Source organism: Ixodes scapularis, unplaced genomic scaffold (genome assembly GCF_016920785.2).
Source record: "Ixodes scapularis isolate PalLabHiFi unplaced genomic scaffold, ASM1692078v2 PGA_scaffold8__174_contigs__length_109621045, whole genome shotgun sequence".
NCBI classification, from domain to species: domain Eukaryota; kingdom Metazoa; phylum Arthropoda; class Arachnida; order Ixodida; family Ixodidae; genus Ixodes; species Ixodes scapularis.
Window position 1 is genome coordinate 93,394,527 of NW_024609883.1, and position 17,495 is coordinate 93,412,021.

The 17,495-nt window shown below is 47.3% G+C and overlaps 2 protein-coding genes across 2 annotated transcripts; one reads left to right on the plus strand and one right to left on the minus strand.

Moving 5' to 3' along the window:
- Nucleotides 1-1,487: 1,487 nt before the first annotated feature.
- LOC8052761 (probable bifunctional dTTP/UTP pyrophosphatase/methyltransferase protein) lies at nucleotides 1,488-3,314 on the plus strand. Its single transcript, XM_002435864.4, has 2 exons — nucleotides 1,488-1,916; nucleotides 2,673-3,314. Exons 1-2 carry the CDS (start codon nucleotides 1,649-1,651, stop codon nucleotides 3,038-3,040), a joined length of 636 nt encoding a protein of 211 aa, XP_002435909.3. The 5' UTR covers nucleotides 1,488-1,648; the 3' UTR covers nucleotides 3,041-3,314.
- A 3,541-nt stretch (nucleotides 3,315-6,855) lies between these two features.
- LOC8052759 (zinc finger protein 33B) lies at nucleotides 6,856-12,549 on the minus strand. The gene is made up of 3 exons (XM_029993470.3): nucleotides 12,121-12,549; nucleotides 9,833-11,060; nucleotides 6,856-8,084 (listed from the first exon to the last, which is right to left on the minus strand). Exons 2-3 carry the CDS (start codon nucleotides 10,303-10,305, stop codon nucleotides 7,415-7,417), a joined length of 1,143 nt encoding a protein of 380 aa, XP_029849330.2. The 5' UTR covers nucleotides 10,306-11,060; nucleotides 12,121-12,549; the 3' UTR covers nucleotides 6,856-7,414.
- Between the last annotated feature and the right edge of the window lie 4,946 nt (nucleotides 12,550-17,495).

Sequence of the window (17,495 nt, forward strand, 5' to 3'; positions counted from 1 at the left end):
GGTAAAAACGCACGTCCAGGTTGTGCAGCGGGTCGTTGCGCAGCCCACAACACAGCAAGGAGTGCTTGATATTGTGCAACAGTGCCAGTCTCTTGGGCTCCTCGCACTTCGGCACCACGACACGCTTGAGCAAGAGAGTCAATCATCTTTGTGTGCCGATCGCTGAGGAGCACTTACAAACGATGGCCGCTGAAACGTAAAAGGAAATCGTAGGCGTAGAAGTGGCAGTACGAACAAGTAACGTCCTTGAGTGCGAACATGATGCCGGGGCACAAGGTTGCTTGACAAAAGGCCAATCCGCTGAATGCCCGCTGAGAAGCTGGCGATAGCATCTTTTGTACCAGTTTTAGAGTGGATAATGGTTTCCCACTAGTGCAATATTTTAGCAGCAAACGTATCTAGTCTCCGTGAATTGATATCAATCATTTAGTTCCGTTCGACTTTTGACCGGAATTACCCATTTCAATTGAAGCCACATTTGTAGCCCCGAGGTAAGTATCCTAAAGTCAACGACGGGTTCAAACGACAGGACGGTTCTTCAGATTTTCAGATTCTGCGCGAGCTTCCTACCTTCGATAACATCAGATAAGGCCAGGGGTGCTATGTTGCGCTTTTTGCACTCCCAGGAGACTTGGAAGAGGGAAGTGACGTCAACGACTAGAGCAAACGCAGATTGGATGTTGACAGAAGAAAACAAAATCAACATCCAATCTGCATTTGCTGCGTTGTTGACGTCACTTCCCTCTCCCTAGTCTGCTGGGAGTGCAAAAAGCGCAATATAGCCCCCCAGCTGAAGCATGAACCAACTAGCTCAGCTTGAGCCTGTTACTTCGATACCACTTCGGTGTCTAGTGAGAGAGAGAGATTAAATTAATTCGCACGAGCTCTGCCTCTAGTGTGCGTCGAGCATGCACGGCAGCCACGGCATAGAGTAATCTGGCCAAGGCACGGTGGAAGAACAGTGAACTGTAGCGGAAGGCAGTGGCGTTCTCATCTTGCCAGTGACTACAGTCGAACTGAAGAGTCAGCTCGACTAGGATATCCGTCGAAGTTCTGAGGTTCAAGTGGTTGTAGGGCGGCCACTGACCCCGCTCGCTCACCGGCCTTGTTCGCAGGTAGTGTCCTGAGGCGGTCAACAGATGTAAACCGCGGTCATTGGGCTTCAGTTCATATAAATAAAAATTAACTGGAACAGTGTACAGCACTTTTCGAAACGTCAATCACCGCAAGCTTGCTTGCTTCTGAAAATTTTCGGCGTTCTTCTACTTGACTTGTGACTTAGCTCATACTTGGCTCTGGGATGGATTTTGTAGATTACGGCTATTCAGTGACTTGAAATATCACCAATATTACTGCTTAAAGTATTAAATTAGCCTAAAAAAGAGGCATTTTGATTAATAACTTCAAGGTTTTCAAGTTTTAAACCACAGTAAAAAGATGGCAAAAAATTTCTATCTTTTTTTTTTTTTTTTTTTTTTATTGTGTACAGTAGACTGTAGACTCGTGATTTGAAGAGTGGTTGTTGGCGTTGGCGTTTTGTTGGTTTTGTTAGTTTATTTCAAGCACGGTGATTTGAAGACGCTCCAAGTTGATTACCAGCTCTGGGTGTGCGTCTCAGGGTTTAGTTAGTGATCCGTAAAAGGCGACGATGTTAGAACCACTGTTCTCGGTTTTGGACAAGAAGCGCATCGTTCTAGCCAGCGCTTCTCCTCGGCGGCGAGAAATTCTCCGCGTGCTCGGTCTGCGCTGTCAGATCGTGGCCTCCAGCTTCAAAGAGAACTTGGACAAGAGTCGCTTTGCTCAGCCAGTGGATTACGCTCTCGCAACGGCTATCGGCAAAGCTCAGAGCGTGGCGAAAGCGCTCAGGGAAGAGCCGACACCCGTGGATCTCGTCATCGGAGCAGACACCATAGTGGGTGAGGAGGTCGTGAAGAGAGGAGGATCTCTCCTCGACGTCATAGGCGGGCTGAACTTTTAGAGCGCAGCTCTTAGGGGCCCGCTTCCAGCCTGAGCGGCGTCGCCGTCGGCGTAACCGGACCGGGGGGGGGGGGGGGTCACGTGACCCCCCCCCCCTCCCCTGGGATCACGTGACCCCGGGGTCACGTGACTACCCGCAGTTGACGTGACCCTTCTCAGTACCCTTCCCTACTCCTCCTCAAGAGCTGCGCTCCAATTCGGGGTTACAGGGATTTGTATACGGCTTTCATTTTTTTTTTTTTTGTGCCTTTTTCTCGAATATTTGTTCAACTCCATAAAAATCATCCTCTAATTTTACTGCTGGGGCACTGAAAACATTGCTTCGTCAGTTTAAACTTGAGCAGTGATCATACCTAGTCTTTTTCTTCAACGCGCTAAATACTGGTGGTATGAATGATGCAAATGTCAGTTTGGAACAGTGTTTACCTTTTTGCACAATTCTTTTGTAGTTGTCATGGTAAATATAAAGTTTGTGCATAAAGAGCATTGTTTGATAATTCTTTTTTCGCTTTCTGTGGAGGTGTCGCCACTAGGATTGATATCCACCCATTACCTGCTCGTGTTTACGCAACAGAGAACTGGTTTCAAATACACTTCCGTGGGGCTTGTGTTGGGTGAAACTGCCTCTTTCTACCCTCCTTCCCCCCACGACATCTTTTGAGAAGTACTCCGTGACACCCGCGTCCTCGTTCCAGTCCAGGACGGTCAGATCCTAGAGAAGCCCAAGGACGCCAGCGACGCTGTACGTATGCTGACGCAGCTGAGTGGCAAGACGCACCTCGTCCAGACTGGCGTGGCGCTTGTCCACTGGTGCGGCAGCGAGCTGAAAACGCGGACGCTCCAGGAGACGACGGAAGTGTCTGTGGCGTTGCTGTCCCCAGCGGTGATCGAAGCGTACGTGGCGACGGGCGAACCCTTCGACAAGGCGGGCGCCTACGGAATCCAGGGCAAGGGCGGAAGCCTCGTGGAGCGCATCAACGGAGACTACTTCAATGTTGTGGGGTTCCCAATGCATCGCTTCTGCAGAGAACTGACGAAGTGGTGTGCAGAGTCCTGCCAGTAGCTCCAGTAGGACCGTTCACAGACTTGCGTTTTTCGAGGACTCTTGTGGTCTTTTACGGCAAGTGAACATACTGACATGCTTGCGCCATCTACGATGCGACCCTGGAACTGCATCTCACTAGAACGAAGGTTTTGCTGTATTTGCGAGTCCCCCCCCCCCCCCCCTTTTTTCCCTTCACCCAAAAATAAAACAACATATTTGCGAGATACAATGTGCGCACCATCCATGAGAAATGGTCGTATATGACACTGTCAAAAGATTTTCTAGCACGTAAGGCCCGCTTCAGACGAGGCAATTTCGCCCAGCAACTTGACGTCGCAACTCCAGCAACACGGGCCGCCCGCGTTCACATGCAGCAACCGAATTGCTACGACTTGCCATCATCATCATGAAATTTGATTTTTCTTACACTATTTAGACGCACAACTACGCGCTAAAAACGTGTTTTTATATCTTTGAATAGTGTTGAGATTACTAACTCGTCTTTCTGAAAAGGTTTGTTTCCGAAGGTGATCCATTTCAGAACAGAACCAAGTTTATAGCTGTCATCATCACCCCCACAGGGGTGTCACGTGAAAATATTGCGTCCCTGATTGGCTGCAGCCGTTTCAAACGTCTTCGAATTGCTCCGAGTTGCTCGCTCGTTCGAGCTGGACCCGATCTCAGGAATTTGTGTCGATCTAGGGAACAACCCGCCAGCAACACCGAAATTGCTGAAAAAGTTGTTCCGCCTGAAGCGGGCCTAATGAAATGATGCGCAAAAAGAAATAGGAGATGTACAGAAACCACGACTGTTCCACGACCGCCTGCTAGATGGTGCCTCGCAAGAGATCACGAGAGGCCGTAACTGGGGCTGGCTAGCATTGCACATTGTTATTGGCGACTCCAGCGAAATTGACGCCGCATAAGGGCAATGCTAAGAGGCTCAAGAGAGGAGGTCATTTCGACTCGGTCGTCTGCTATCGCTGCTTGGTTCTCGTAGGTTGCATAGAAACAAACATTGTTTCCAGTAATTATTTTTATGCTTCCACCGTGTCATTCCTATGCACTGATTAGAGGGGGGTTTCTACCGTCGACAAATCTGTTTGCTTTCATTTATAACACCGATTTTACGCTGCGGTGCAAGCAATTTATGGTGTGCCACGTGCCGAACGACGAAAACGACCTCCTTTTGTCCGCCATTTTTCCTGACCAGCATGTCCCCTATAGTTCGCTGGAGTTGCAAATAGTATCTTGGAGATGCTTTTCATTATCTGTATCTCTGTATTGAGATGAAGTACATCGTTATTTCAATAGTGAAATATATTTGCGATTTATGTCAATACTTCGGCAGGCTTACTGTCTCCTAAAGTTTGATGTCAAAAATTAACTGTCAGTTTTTTTGTAATGAACTGAAAAAACATCTATTTGGTGCAGGGGTTCATAGTATGAATCCGGCGCATAACCCCCTGGATGAATGGATGGGATGGGCAACGGCTGTACCCTTTACAAGGGGCAGCAGCTTGCATCACCTAGCCTAAAAAAAAACAATTCCCCCTTTACCCCTTCCAAGCCAATGCATTTCTGTAACTCACCGGGCCATGAAGGTAACCCCACTGCAAAAAAAAAGACATTTAAAATAAAAAATAAAAAAAAATGTTTTGAAGAAGGGTCAATTGTAAAGAATAGTGGGATAAGCTCTCCCCAGAAAGCCCTCTACTTTTTCTGCACTAGCAGACGGAATGCTTTTAATTAAAGGCAAGCGTACAACCTGTTTTCTGCAGGGAAGATAATGCTTTTAGCACTCCCCTCTCCTAATCCTAAACTGTGAGAGTCAAGATGAGGCAAGGTAGAAAGTGGAGAGGATGTAGGAAAGGAGGAGGCAGGCAAAAGTGGAAAGTGTATGTCGGCCTTTAAGGGCGAGTGGAGAAAAAATTGTCAGTCATAAAAGTAAAAAAACTTTAGGACAGGCTTTTCTTCCTGCACGGAACATGTGCACAGGCCCCCTGCAGACTAGGTCCGTTTGTTATTTAATATCAATGTTCCGAGACACTCGGAAACACTTCAAACTGCAGTTGGAAATGCACCCCCACGGCAAAATAGGGTTCATTCTGAAGAGACAACTCCTGTCAAGCACTCATTGGTTTCCAGTGGTTCACTGGGGCAAGATTCGGGAAAACAATTAATTCTTGTATTTATCTATACCGGAATACATTTCTGCTGAAGATAAAATAGAAGCAGGTCGGTAGAAACAATTTGAAAAAGATGAATTAAAACATGTAGGGACAGACAGTACATTTCTGTACTGTCTATCTTCGTTTCTACATGTTTTATTCATTTGCGTTTCTTTTTTTACATTTTTGTTGGTTTTTCAGAAGTATCTAGGGGATGTAACAGTAGATAAAAGACAAATGTATCTCAGTATCTGTATCTTGGCCTTAAAATACATGTATCTCAGCTTTTGTATTTCAGAATACTTTCTGGAGTTTGTGTCGAGACCTGGTCGTAAAGCACTCGGTCGTAAGCAGACGGAAGTGTGCGAATGAAGGCCCGTTCACACTCTTGCGACTGCTTGCGACCTCTTAAACCTGGGTTCCTTACAACTTCTTAAACCAGAGAACACACTGGCGCCATCTATTGGGAAGCAGTGTAAACTCGGCGGTCCGGCATATTTTTTTTTTATTTCTCGCGCATTATCCTTTTTTTCTTGGCTCGAAAAACTTTTGTCAATGTTATAAACGAGCCTTTCTATCGGTATTATGTACATTTGACCTCGGAAATCCCGCAAAACCTTCGCTCTTGTGAAATGCAGTTCCAGAGTCACCGCATAGATGGCGCCACAATGCCAGTGTGTTCCCTCATTCTAAAAACATTTAAGAAGTTTTAAGAGATCTCGTCTCTCTCAGTCGTACTCGGTCGCAAGAGTGTGAACGGGCCTTAAGGCTTTCGGTCACTTGGTTGACGAGCTCCACGGAAATGCACCATTCCAACAGAGAAGGACCATTTGCGAACAATGCTGTTTGTGCAGAATTTACATTTGCCCTAAAAAAATTCGCTAGAATCACTTTTCACCGCAGGCAATGTAAGTTCAACGTTCCGCCGGTTCTGTCCATATGGGCTCGGCTGATCGTTGGTTCCAGTTGCGTATGCTTCTACTTTTAACATCCGCCTCCGTGTTCTTGCACGGTGCGGTGCAACGTAAAAAATGTGGGAAACGCTTGCGGGAAGTTGCACGCATGTCGGTATGCACTTCAGTCATTTTGGGATTTGTTCTCTCGACCAAATATTTCAAGGTACAAAGGAACTCTTTAATACTCAGTTTCACCTTACCACGGACCGCAGCAGACACTACGCGCCATCCCATCCAGCGTTGGGAACGTATCACGAGACTAGTACATGCCCCGAACGTCGCCATGACCTTCCCGAAGGTCGCGGGGTGTACACAGGGCATTGTATTAGCCGGGATGGCTCGTGACGTCCGTTCCAATTCGTTGTTAGGCGGATCGAATGTTTTTTTAAAAATATATATTAAGATGGGATGGTAAGTGTACAATAATGCAGGTACTCACTTCCGAGTTTCCTTTTATGTTAGAAAAGATGACAGCTATTTACCAGAGAGGACCTCTTCACAGATAAAAGTAAATGCTGTGCTTAAAAAGATCACTTGGTCGATTCTTATTTGAAATAGAGGAGCAAATACACTCCAACTTTAACTTCTGCCTCTAAGAAGGTACTCTGGTCCCCCTCTCCTAAAGTTTATCCCATAAATGAGGTCAGTTTCAGATGGACTAAAGCAATGTTTAAGGGAGCAGCAGACCCACTAACATACGCTACAGTGGGTGATCAAAAGAGGGTCCTTTATTTGAAAGCTTAAGTAGAACTAGTCAACAAGTAAACAACTCCGATACTGGCCAACACTAAGTAGATCTGATTGCACTCATTTGTTGTCCAAGGTGGACAGACATAACATAAGGAACATGAATAGCAAAAAGGTAGAAGTTACGTGGTGTATTCATGAACTGTCGGAATCGCTACTTTGTCGTTCCACTGGACGAGCTGCGCATGACTATGAAACGGCACAAACGTCAGCCTTGCAAAAACTAAAGGCCAAACAAACAAGCCACCAAACGCTGGTCGATACTAATTAGATCCAATTGCACTCATATGCTGTTCAAGGCGGACAAACAAAACCGAAAACACATAAACAGCAACAAGGTAGAGGTTATATGGTGTCTTCAGGCACTGCGTCGGAATCGCGCTATTTGACCTTATCGTTCCACCGAACGAGCCGCGCACGAGAAGAAAACGGATTAAATGTCAGCCTCACGGAAAAAAAACACCAAGCAAACGGGCCACCGGACGAGACTTTGAACGGACGGTCGCAAATTCCCAAACTCATGCATATAGAGAACTTGACCTCGAAGCGGGGCGCAGCTGGTCGTGGTCCGAAACCATGTGGTTCTCCAGACTCTGCCGAGAGCTCAGCTCGGCCGGGCAGACGAGGCAGCAGTAGATTCGTTCCACGACCTGCGCGCCGCGGCGCACTTTCGAGTCGTCGCCGTTGTAGACCGCGCCAGGCGACATCGGACCCCGCGTGCCACTGGCACCGTCCTCCCTCTGAGCCGGTGCAAGCGCCTTTGCGTGCTCCTTGGTGTGAGTCTGCATGCCAGTCTTGGTCTTGAACAGCTTGGGGCAGGACGTGCACCTGAACTTGCGTGTGCCCTTGTGAGCATTCGTGTGGTTGGTTAGGCTGCTCTTCATCTTAAAGCTATCGCCGCACACGTCGCACTTGTGAGGCAGTTGGTCCTCCTCGGTGCTCGGCTCCGCGGTTCCATTCAGGGACGGCTCCGCGGCCACGATGTGGCTCTTCTGGTGGGTTGTCAGCCTGCCCATGTACTTGGTTGTGTAGCCGCAGGTGTGGCACTTGTAGACCTGCTTCTTCTTCTTCTTCTTCGCCTTGAGCGTTGCAACGGCTCCGGCCGCAATGCTGGGCGACATCTGCAACGCGTGGCGGGCCTCGTGCGACAGCAGGCTGCTCCTGTGGACCGTGATGTAGTCGCAAAACCTGCACCAGTGTTGCAAACTCAAAAATAAAAAAAATGCTAAAGGAATACTTAAAAAAAAATTAAGGCAAGAGGCAAAAATTACTATTGAGTTCTGCCTTTAGTCTAAAAATGGCACATTAAGCGAAGGAATTCTTAGAAAGTAAGCTCTCACGTTTCACTCGGAATGCGTGATATTACTCTTTGGTGGCCGTTCAAAGCTTGTGAACTTCCCATGTTTTGCACAAGTTTCAACAGCATGTAGACAAACGCTTTTAAGGCACTTTAGACAACCCATATAAACCAGTAGCTTAACGTATCGCGCTGTACGTTACTACACAGGTGCAAGCAGGTGGTGGAAGTTTACAGCAAAAAAAAAAAAAAAGCTCGAGGTAAACCTAAGCACTTCTTATGAGTTGTGAATGCGAAAAACATGCAAGCAGCTCGTCCGCTCCCTTTGTCGTCTGCTGCATACTTTTTGTCGCCAGTCAGCGTGCATGCTCCCCTGGTGACCTTGGACGCTGCGTGTTGATGGTGCGCTGATGGACAAGCAGCGCCATGGGGTGAGCGGTCGTGGAAACTGACGAGCACAGCGGCCAATGGGAGCCCCGTCGACGCACGCCAGCCAATCGAATCGAAGTTGAAATCGCGGAAACCAGGTGCCATTTTCGAGCTTCAAACTGATGACATCAGCTCGCTCCATGGGACCAGTTAATGCTTTCACATTAGAAAAAGGTCAAGGAATGAACACACCTCGTTCAAGAAAACAAACAGAAGCCTCTTGTGGGCGATGTACACCGCCACTCGGAAAAAAATGCACATGCAGTGATCAGTGCTGGTGAAAAATAGTGTATGCCGCATCGAAAAAGCGCCAGCCAGTTCAGGTTACGGTAGCAGACGGTCCGCAAAAGAACCTGAATCGTGCGTACGCCATCAGTTGGCAGCACTTTTTGCTACACGTACATCGCCTGCGAAGTGGTGGCATAGGTTGCCCAGAAGAGGTATCTGTTTGTTTTCCTTTTTAACAAAATAAATTCATTCCTTGATTTTTTTTTTTTTCCCACTTTGAATTTTTTATTTTTGGGCTATCTAAAGTGACTTAAAAGCCGACGTACAACCTCGATTTTCTGTAGAGAACATAATCCTCTAAGCGCTCCCCTCTCCTAAGCTGCGAGGGGAGCCAAATAGGGGCAAGGTAAAAAGTGGAGAGAATATAGGAAAGGAGGCAACCAAAAGTGGAAAGCACAAAGTGTATGTCGGCCTTTAAAAGCGTTAGTTTACATGCTGCATTTTCCGGAAGTATGCGATTCGTTTGATGTCGTTTGGAGCTTCCAACGATCGGTCTCAAAGTTCAGGATCCTTTAAAACCCATTCATTTTCTGAATCGTTGCGCATAGTTCACTGGGCGCATGTCATCGGCCGTATGTGGAAATTGAATTCAGAGGTGGACGCACAAATCAGTTCAAAGCATGTTTCAATATTTACCGCTGTAATATGTCAATAGTGTCGCAAGTGTAATTCTCATAAGAAAAATTTTACCGAAAGTAAACAAAAAAAAAAAAAAAAGATGGCTTCATGTCTTTTCATTTGCCACACACATTTACGATTCATAAATGTAAAGTGAAGAACATCTTTGACTGCCAAAATAAATCTTAATATGACTAGAAAACTGTTAAAAAGCTCCGCCAACCGCAAAACGGCAATTCCTTCCACCAGACAATGCAGGAAACCACTAAAGTTAGCGGAAAAACGCTAAACTGGCAACACTGACCTGCACTTGAGCCTGCGGTCACACTTGTGCGTTTCCTGGTGCACCATTAGGGTTCTGTAGACGCAAGTCTTGAAGCTGCACTCGCGGCACTCGAGCTGCTGCCGTGGCTTCGGAGCAAACTCTTCCGGCAGCTGAGGCAGCGAGGCGGACCGCTTGCAAAGCATCCTCTTGGCTGCCTTCAGTTTCTTTCTTGCCAGCGGCTTCTTGCTCGCCACCGACTCGGTCGACTTGGTTGTGTGGCGTTGCATGTGAAGGACCAGGTGGCACTTCATCTTGAAGTTATCGCCGCAGACGGTGCACGTGTGAGGACGGTGATCTGCGTGCTTCATCAGGTGCTGCTGGAAGTACTTCTGGAAGGTGGTGCTGTAGCTGCACAGACCACAGCTGAAGAAGTCCATGTCCCCTGCAAGCAATCGGCCAGACGTGGTGCTCCTTAGACCATTGTATCGACGGAGCACGAAACAAGTCGCCATAAAAAAGAAGGAACTGAAGCAGACGCCCTTGTCTTTGCCTCAACATGGGAGCACTGAATATCCACACACAGTGATGCTCTTTAGGTAGGATGCCTCGGACATTCAAACGTTCTTCAGCAAACGGTCTATGGTCAGTGACAGGACAAGAGTTCAGAGGAAGCTACTTTCACCTCTTGCCACTTTAGCAGAGCAAATGCTAGAGAGGAGGCAACATTACCAGTGTTCGCTCTGCTGAAAAGTAAAGAGGTGGGAGAAGCTTCCCCTGAATTCTTAACCTGTCGCAGACTATAGGAAGGTCCATATGGCCCACAGAAAGTGAACAGGAAAGGAGAAGCAAAATAAGCAGAGGTTCACAATCAAGAGAGCTGTGAAAGCAATAGATAACGATACACTTTCATAACACAAGGGCAGCGCACAACTACAAGAGCCTCTGGTACAGCTCAAATTGCACGTCACTTGCTCCAACTCGGAGCAGTCGAGGTCTGCGGAAAAGTATCTCCGAGGAGCTTCAGGGCTTGGATTTCTTCACTTTCTTGTATGTTCCACAATTTTGGGGGCAACTGGAAGTTAGAGCATAAGTGCATAATTAGAGAAACTGCAGCAAACCATCCACTACAAACAAGGCAATAAGGACAAGCAAACACAAGCGCAACACCATTTGCTCTAATTCACAAAAAAATCTGTGCGCATAGAAGTCCCAATGGCGTCCTCGTATCACAAGATGATGCCAGCAGGGTGGCCTCTCGATGCTTTCCCTGAAACGAGAATACAAAAAGAAGAAAGCTACAGCTCTTTTCTCGTGTATCTGCAACAGTTCTCGAGGCATACCATGTCAATGGACTATGCAAAGTTGCCACATTCTGCGACTGTCAGCCCCGTGATCTTGGAACGCACAAAACCTTTTGGAAGCCTGGACTATTTTGCAAACATCAGAGGCCCGCTCGCACGATTGCATGTGACTACGACAGACTGAGACAAGACCGGTTTTAAAGTCTCTTGCGATGGCTTACGACCGACTGTGCAGCAATGCAGCTGGTCGTAAGCTGTCGCAACAGGCTTAAATATCGCTCTTGTCCCAGTCAGTCATAGTCAAACGCGAATGTGGACGGGTCTTACCGCGAAATTCAGAGCAAGCGCCTACTCAAAATTCGGATAATCACATAAACTGGGGGATGCACGCTCCATAGGGCAATATGTAAAGATATGTCCTTCGTGTATTCTCTAAATGTTACAAAATTGAAGGGTGGAACTTATGTAGAATGGGTGGATGCTCGGTACTTTTTGGCAATAGTGTCTTGCTGCAAACTAAACCTGCACATAGCAACTATCAGCATTGATGTGTTAAATGGAACCCTAAACTTGTAGACAGCGGATCGTCCCATTCAGAACGGGCGCTGAGAAATCTGAATTTCTGCCGATTCGTTGCTAAATGGACGAATCATGCCCTCCGTTTCACGCATGTACGAGAGAGAAGTTCGAGATAAGCTTCTGCTAGCACACGTATGAGAAATAAACGTCGGTTACCAGCGTCTAGCGAAACTGATTGATGCAACTCGTCACTGAAATTCACTCCGCGTTTACTTAGTCAGCTTTTTTTCACCGAGATCCATGTGCACAAATTCGTCCTTGCTAGCAGCCCCTAAGCTAGTTCGTTCTTGACAGCTCAAGGAGAAAAGAAAAGCAGATTATGAAAACAAACGCTCGTCGGATTTAATTAAGTAGGAGTGACGTCAAGATACGATGGAATCAAGCTCTACGCGACGTTTTTGATTGACGCTCATCTGAAAGCCACATTGTGGCGTTCGAAATGCTTACGGACGCCTTCGAACCACAGTCAAGTTGACTTGTCTCTCTTGGTCCCGTTACAACAAAGCTTACCGCCGTTATGCGCGCCCCCTGAAAAGAAAAGAAAAAAAAGGGTAAGAAATGCGAAGAAAAAAAGGCTGGAAAGGTTAGAATCTCGCTATCGAATACGCCTGACAGCTTGGCGCCTAGCGAAAAGCGCGCCGACACCCATCTTTGCTTCTTTCCACTGGCCACTGGTGAGGGAGAGGCAACGTTCCGTTATTCGCTTATTTCAAATGTCAACGTTCCTTGAAACTACCACGTGACACTATGGTTGCTAGTGCTTTTTGAGTGTTAAAAGGGTCACTCTTAATGACCCGTAGTTCGTGACATCCCATTAAGTTGGAGGTGGCGGCAAAACAAACGCAGTTGGTATTTAGTGTCCGCAAGTTCCCTCCCAAATACTTTTCCCCCCCTTTCGTGTGCGACGAGACTCCTCACTCTTTAACGGCGTCGACGGGTTGGTGCGGTGGCGCGGTTGGCGCCATAGAGATCATACATACTAGCAGACGACGTCAACGCAGTTGACGTCGTCTGCTAGTCAAAGCGATGACTGTTTTACCCAGTTGTCATTGAGATCAGTGGCTTTACCTTTCCTGCGTCTGTCGCACATTCACCGGCGAGAACGCGGCCTTCGAAAAAGACGAAAGGAAATACCTTGAAGGATACATCCTTTCTTTTGAGGTGAAGGGTTTCAGTAGCTACGCGATAAAGATGACGCTCTCCAATAAAGGTGACATTTTAGAGAGTCGCTGTGAGTGTCTTCGCGGGGCCGCAAAGTGCAGCCACATGGTGGCTACCACACTTTACGCGGCTCTAAATGGACTGCCCAAGGCGGACCTTCCACAGCAGTAGCTGCAACGAGCTAAGAGCAGCATGCCGCGGCAACACCATGTTCATCGCTATGTTAAAACGTTTAGTTGCACGAGTTTCGTGAATGATACCTCCCGTTTAATCAGTTGTTTAAAGATAATCAGCTAAAGACATATGGCAGCCGATGTAGTGACTGTAATTAAACAAATGCGTCTGTGCGATCGGTACTGTGAGCACATCATGGCCCAAAAGTGCTCGATCGCGGCTTGTTGTCACAACTTTCTCGCTCGACTAAAAGGCTGTTGTCAGTTGTGTGACGTAAACCCAAGAGGCAAAAGCTTGAAAACCTGTGCTAATCTGTGGGAGAGAATCCGAGCAAGATCGATCGAGCTACCCGAGCGGCGTCGAACGTATCGCGGAAATTATGTTGTAGACTCGTTGACACCAAGAAGCAATTATTGTTATAATGCAATTAAATGCAAAGGTTCAAGCGAGCTTGACAAGATTAATCCCTGGACAAGTGGAACAAGAAGGACAAAGGACAAACGGGACAAACATGTCTTTCAAAGGGTGAGGAGTCTCGCCGCACACGAAAGGAGGGAAAAGGTATTTGGGAGGGAACTTGCGGACACCCTCACTCTCGGTTCTTAGCAAACAAACCTCGGCGCTTCCGGACACCTCGCCAGTGAGTCCTTTGACTTCTCTCCTTGCCGCGCGTCGGCTAGTTGTTAGACAAAAACAACGTACCGCTCGAGTTATTTTGTCTGCCCTCTCTGAAAAGCGAAGTCGAGCTCGCTCGTAAAGACCTGCACTTCCGAAAGTCGCAGGAAAGCTAAGACAGACGCAGGCGACGTTGCGAGCAGACTACGTTGCAAAGGAGCAGACGACGCTGAGATAGGGGCTCACGATCAGTCAATCAGGTCTCGGCGTTCTGTGCAAAAACCAGATGAGCTTGCCCTCCGCATAAATTTGTATAACATATAAATTAAAAAAAAAAACTTATCTGAGCACTTATGCATTCACGTTATGGACATTTATACACCAAGTTGAGAGCGCCTTGAGCAGCTCACAACTAACGTTGGCTCACAACATTAGCACCGATTTGTGTCGTCTGCAAACATGTCGACGAAGTCGAGTTCAACACGGTTGTCGAGTTCATAGTTTGGTTTCTGTCGTTTGAAGACCACAGTGTGGTAAAAAACGGACCATATGACGTCGCGTACCTGTAAGGAATCAAGAAAAAGGCAAGCATTCGGCCGACGGTTATACATAGCTTGCTCGGCGTCGTTCGCAGCCATGCCGGTATTTTGTGCGCCACGAGTGTTTGGTTCAGGTGCTAGTCTCACACCGCAGAAGTCGTAGTTCGAAGGAAGCGGTAAGTAGATATAACCGCCGGTACGCAGTAATAGCGACACTTGCAAGCTATCTGTACCCAAGGTACAGAACACTGTACCCAGGGTTTGCTAGTACGCGCCAAACTGGTGGCTTTATGTCTGTGACCGAGCAGAAAATCGAATGCATGCCACTATTTCATCATGCCGATGGCACCGGGACCCTGCGCGTGGTGCGCGCGATGGCACCACGCTTAAAAGTGCGTCCTGCATGATCACGCGGAGTACGACACGATCTCGTGCCCCGCGCGCTCGCGCACAATACTTCAGTGCACAACAAAAACAGAAAAGACGCTTCACGCCATGCCCCTTCGAGCAGAATGCACCGGGCACCTGCCTAGCCCTGGAGCTCGGGGCCCTGGCCACAGCGCCACTTTTGTTGTCATGAAGCGGCGGCACGTGGAATGGCCACAGAACGCTGCGTACACCTACCCCTGTAGTTACCATATCTGTGGGGGCATTATTGGCCATCATATCTAGGAGACATCACACTGCAGTTGTGTTAACTACATAGTTATATAAAAGTCAAAGCGGTGAGAAATGCGACGTACTGCATGGAGCCACGAAGAGAGAGAGGCGGTTTTATGCTGCCCGGCCTTTCGGCTAGTGCTTAAGCTGCAACATGAGCATGTCGTATCCGGTCACATGATATGACATCACTTGATGTCATGGTGTCCCATGACTATACTGTGTTCACCAATGCCACAAGCACAAGAGCTCGAGGTCGCTGCTTTGAAGTGTTCTTCTGCAGAACGAGCGCTCGCGCTAGAAATGCACGTCTCAAAGCTAGGAACGCGGGCTGGGTGTCGATGTGTCGGCGGTAGTGGTTGTCTGCTATGACTGTGCCACCGCCTGGAGCCGCTGCCTTCACTGAAGTGAGCGACCGCACCATCAACCGCCAGGGCTCTACTATCCAGAACGTTCATCGAACATCCCGCCGAAGGCCACCTTAGCTCCCTGGCCTACTCGCCTGAACCGCCGCCGAACCTCCAAGACTCTCACGGCGGTTCTCACGACGTTCCGAAAAACATGTTGTCCTTATCGGGCATCTTGTATATTATATCATTCCATAATCAACTGGACGGTGTTTGCGGGTCGACCGGTACGGGCCGTCGGCCTTTCTGCAAACTCTCCCGAGCCAAATAAATCAAATGAAATGAAAGTGCAGGGTTACTTCATGTCACAATAATGTCGGTGTCGCATGACCATCAGTAAAGCATGTTACGCAAAAATGTTCCAAAAGCCAGGATTCATAATAATAAAGAAAACTATACCGACTTGACTTACCAATATTAACAATTTAATCAGACGTTTTGTTTCCCATGCAAGAGACATCATCAAAGCGTGTTCAGGGACACGAATGAGAAGGGTAGAGACCAGAAGGCTATATAAGGACATCCGCATACACTTTAGGAAGGGGGCCACGGTTTGCATTGCAGGCGGATACGTTGCTACGAATGCACCACGACTCTGAAAGCTTTCATAGACCCCATCTTTGTTCTCACGCCTATATCACTGTGCTCTGAACTTTAGAGCTGCGACCCTTTTTCCAGCACTGATCTACTAGCTCAAGTTGAGGCTTGGGCGAGTCGGTACATACTTCGGAAATTAAAAACAGCGCGGAAAGACGAGGACCAGACAAAGAAGTGACACGGACGTAGCGCTGACTTACAACTGAGTTTATTGAACGCAAACTCGCAATATATATTTGCGGTGTCATGAACAAAAAGAACAGAAAAAATTCAGCCCATGTGATGTATCACGAATAAAAATAAAACAATGCCCATGTGATGTATCACCAATTGTTTTATTTTTATTGGTGATACATCACATGGGCTGAATTTTTTCTGTTCTTTTGTTCGTGACACCGCAAATATATATTGCGAGTTTGCGTTTAATAAACTCAGTTGTAAGTCAGCGCTACGTCCGTGTCACTTCTTTGTCTGGTCCTCGTCTTTCCGCGCTGTTTTTAATTTCCGAACTACTAGCTCAGTTTTTCACATTGTGGCATGTGTGGCCTTTTCCATGTCCCTCTTCTCTTCTTTGGGGCGGGTGTTCGGTTTCCGGCCAGTCTCGCTGATGTAGGATGACTCACAATCCTGGCAGTTCACCTTATACACCACACCACACTGGGACTCTGGAGGGGTTGGGTTCTTTGGTTTCGAAATGAGGTCACGCTGCTTGAGGTGGGGCTTGAAAGTTGTTTGTACGCCCAGAGGGAGGAGGGCACTGCGAGTAGATTCCAAGACACCTTTCATGTATCATATGGCCACAACACCAGCTTTGTAGTTACTTGCTTTTTCACTCCTGCCTCGGTGCATTTGTTTCCACGTGTTTTCAATAAATCTTTGCGGGTAGCCACATTTCAAGAGGAATTCAACAACAATTGCATTTTCAGATGCACATAATTCCGCATTTGAAGGGATGTGCTCAGATCGGTTTATTAAGGTCTTTACAACAGCCCGCGTATGTTCCAAAGAGTAGTGAGAGTTAGAACTTAAAACATTGCCAGTGTCACAGGGTTTACAAAGACCGCTGTCGCCTCGGCAATTAGTTACATCCAAGAAAGGTAGCACGTTATACTCTACTTCCCATGTGAATGGAATAGATGGTTGAATGCTGTTCCAAGTCGGGTGGAAGTCATTCACGTGATCGCGGTTAAAAATAACAAAGGTGTAATGTATGAAACGCTGGTAGAACTTAACTGGGCATATGTTTGCTTGAAACGCCGTTTCTTCCATGTGTTCTATCAAAAGTTTAGCCATGGTCACTGAAACTGGACTACCCATTGGGTAGCCTTATCTGGTAACAAATTTGCCCACGGAAGGTGAAATGGGATTGATTTAAACAAAACCACAAAAGGATAACAATGTCTTGAACTGTCAGAACCACGTGACAAAATATGACGTCACTTTGCAGGCACGTTTCAGCAACACTTATTGCGAGAGTGGTTGGGACGTTCGTAAACAAAAATGTAACATCGAAAGAGACCATGAAGTCGTTCTCATCAAAAACCTGGTCTCGAATGAGGCCCACAAAATCTCGAGGCGTCGTTACTTTAGATGACTTCATCTCTTGCATGACGTCGCAGTGTTTTGTGATAAAATCGTGTGAACATTATGATGTCATCATTGAGGCTGC

Bases quoted from the DNA above. Each gene is read 5' to 3' on its own strand.
- LOC8052761 (XM_002435864.4), top strand. From the start codon at position 1,649: ATGTTAGAACCACTGTTCTCGGTTTTGGACAAGAAGCGCATCGTTCTA. The intron at 1,917-2,672 runs GTGAGGAGGTCG...TCCTCGTTCCAG, and splicing joins CGGAGCAGACACCATAGTGG to TCCAGGACGGTCAGATCCTA.
- LOC8052759 (XM_029993470.3), bottom strand. From the start codon at position 10,305: ATGGCGACTTGTTTCGTGCTCCGTCGATACAATGGTCTAAGGAGCACC. The intron at 8,085-9,832 runs GTCAGTGTTGCC...ACACTGGTGCAG, and splicing joins GACCGCAGGCTCAAGTGCAG to GTTTTGCGACTACATCACGG.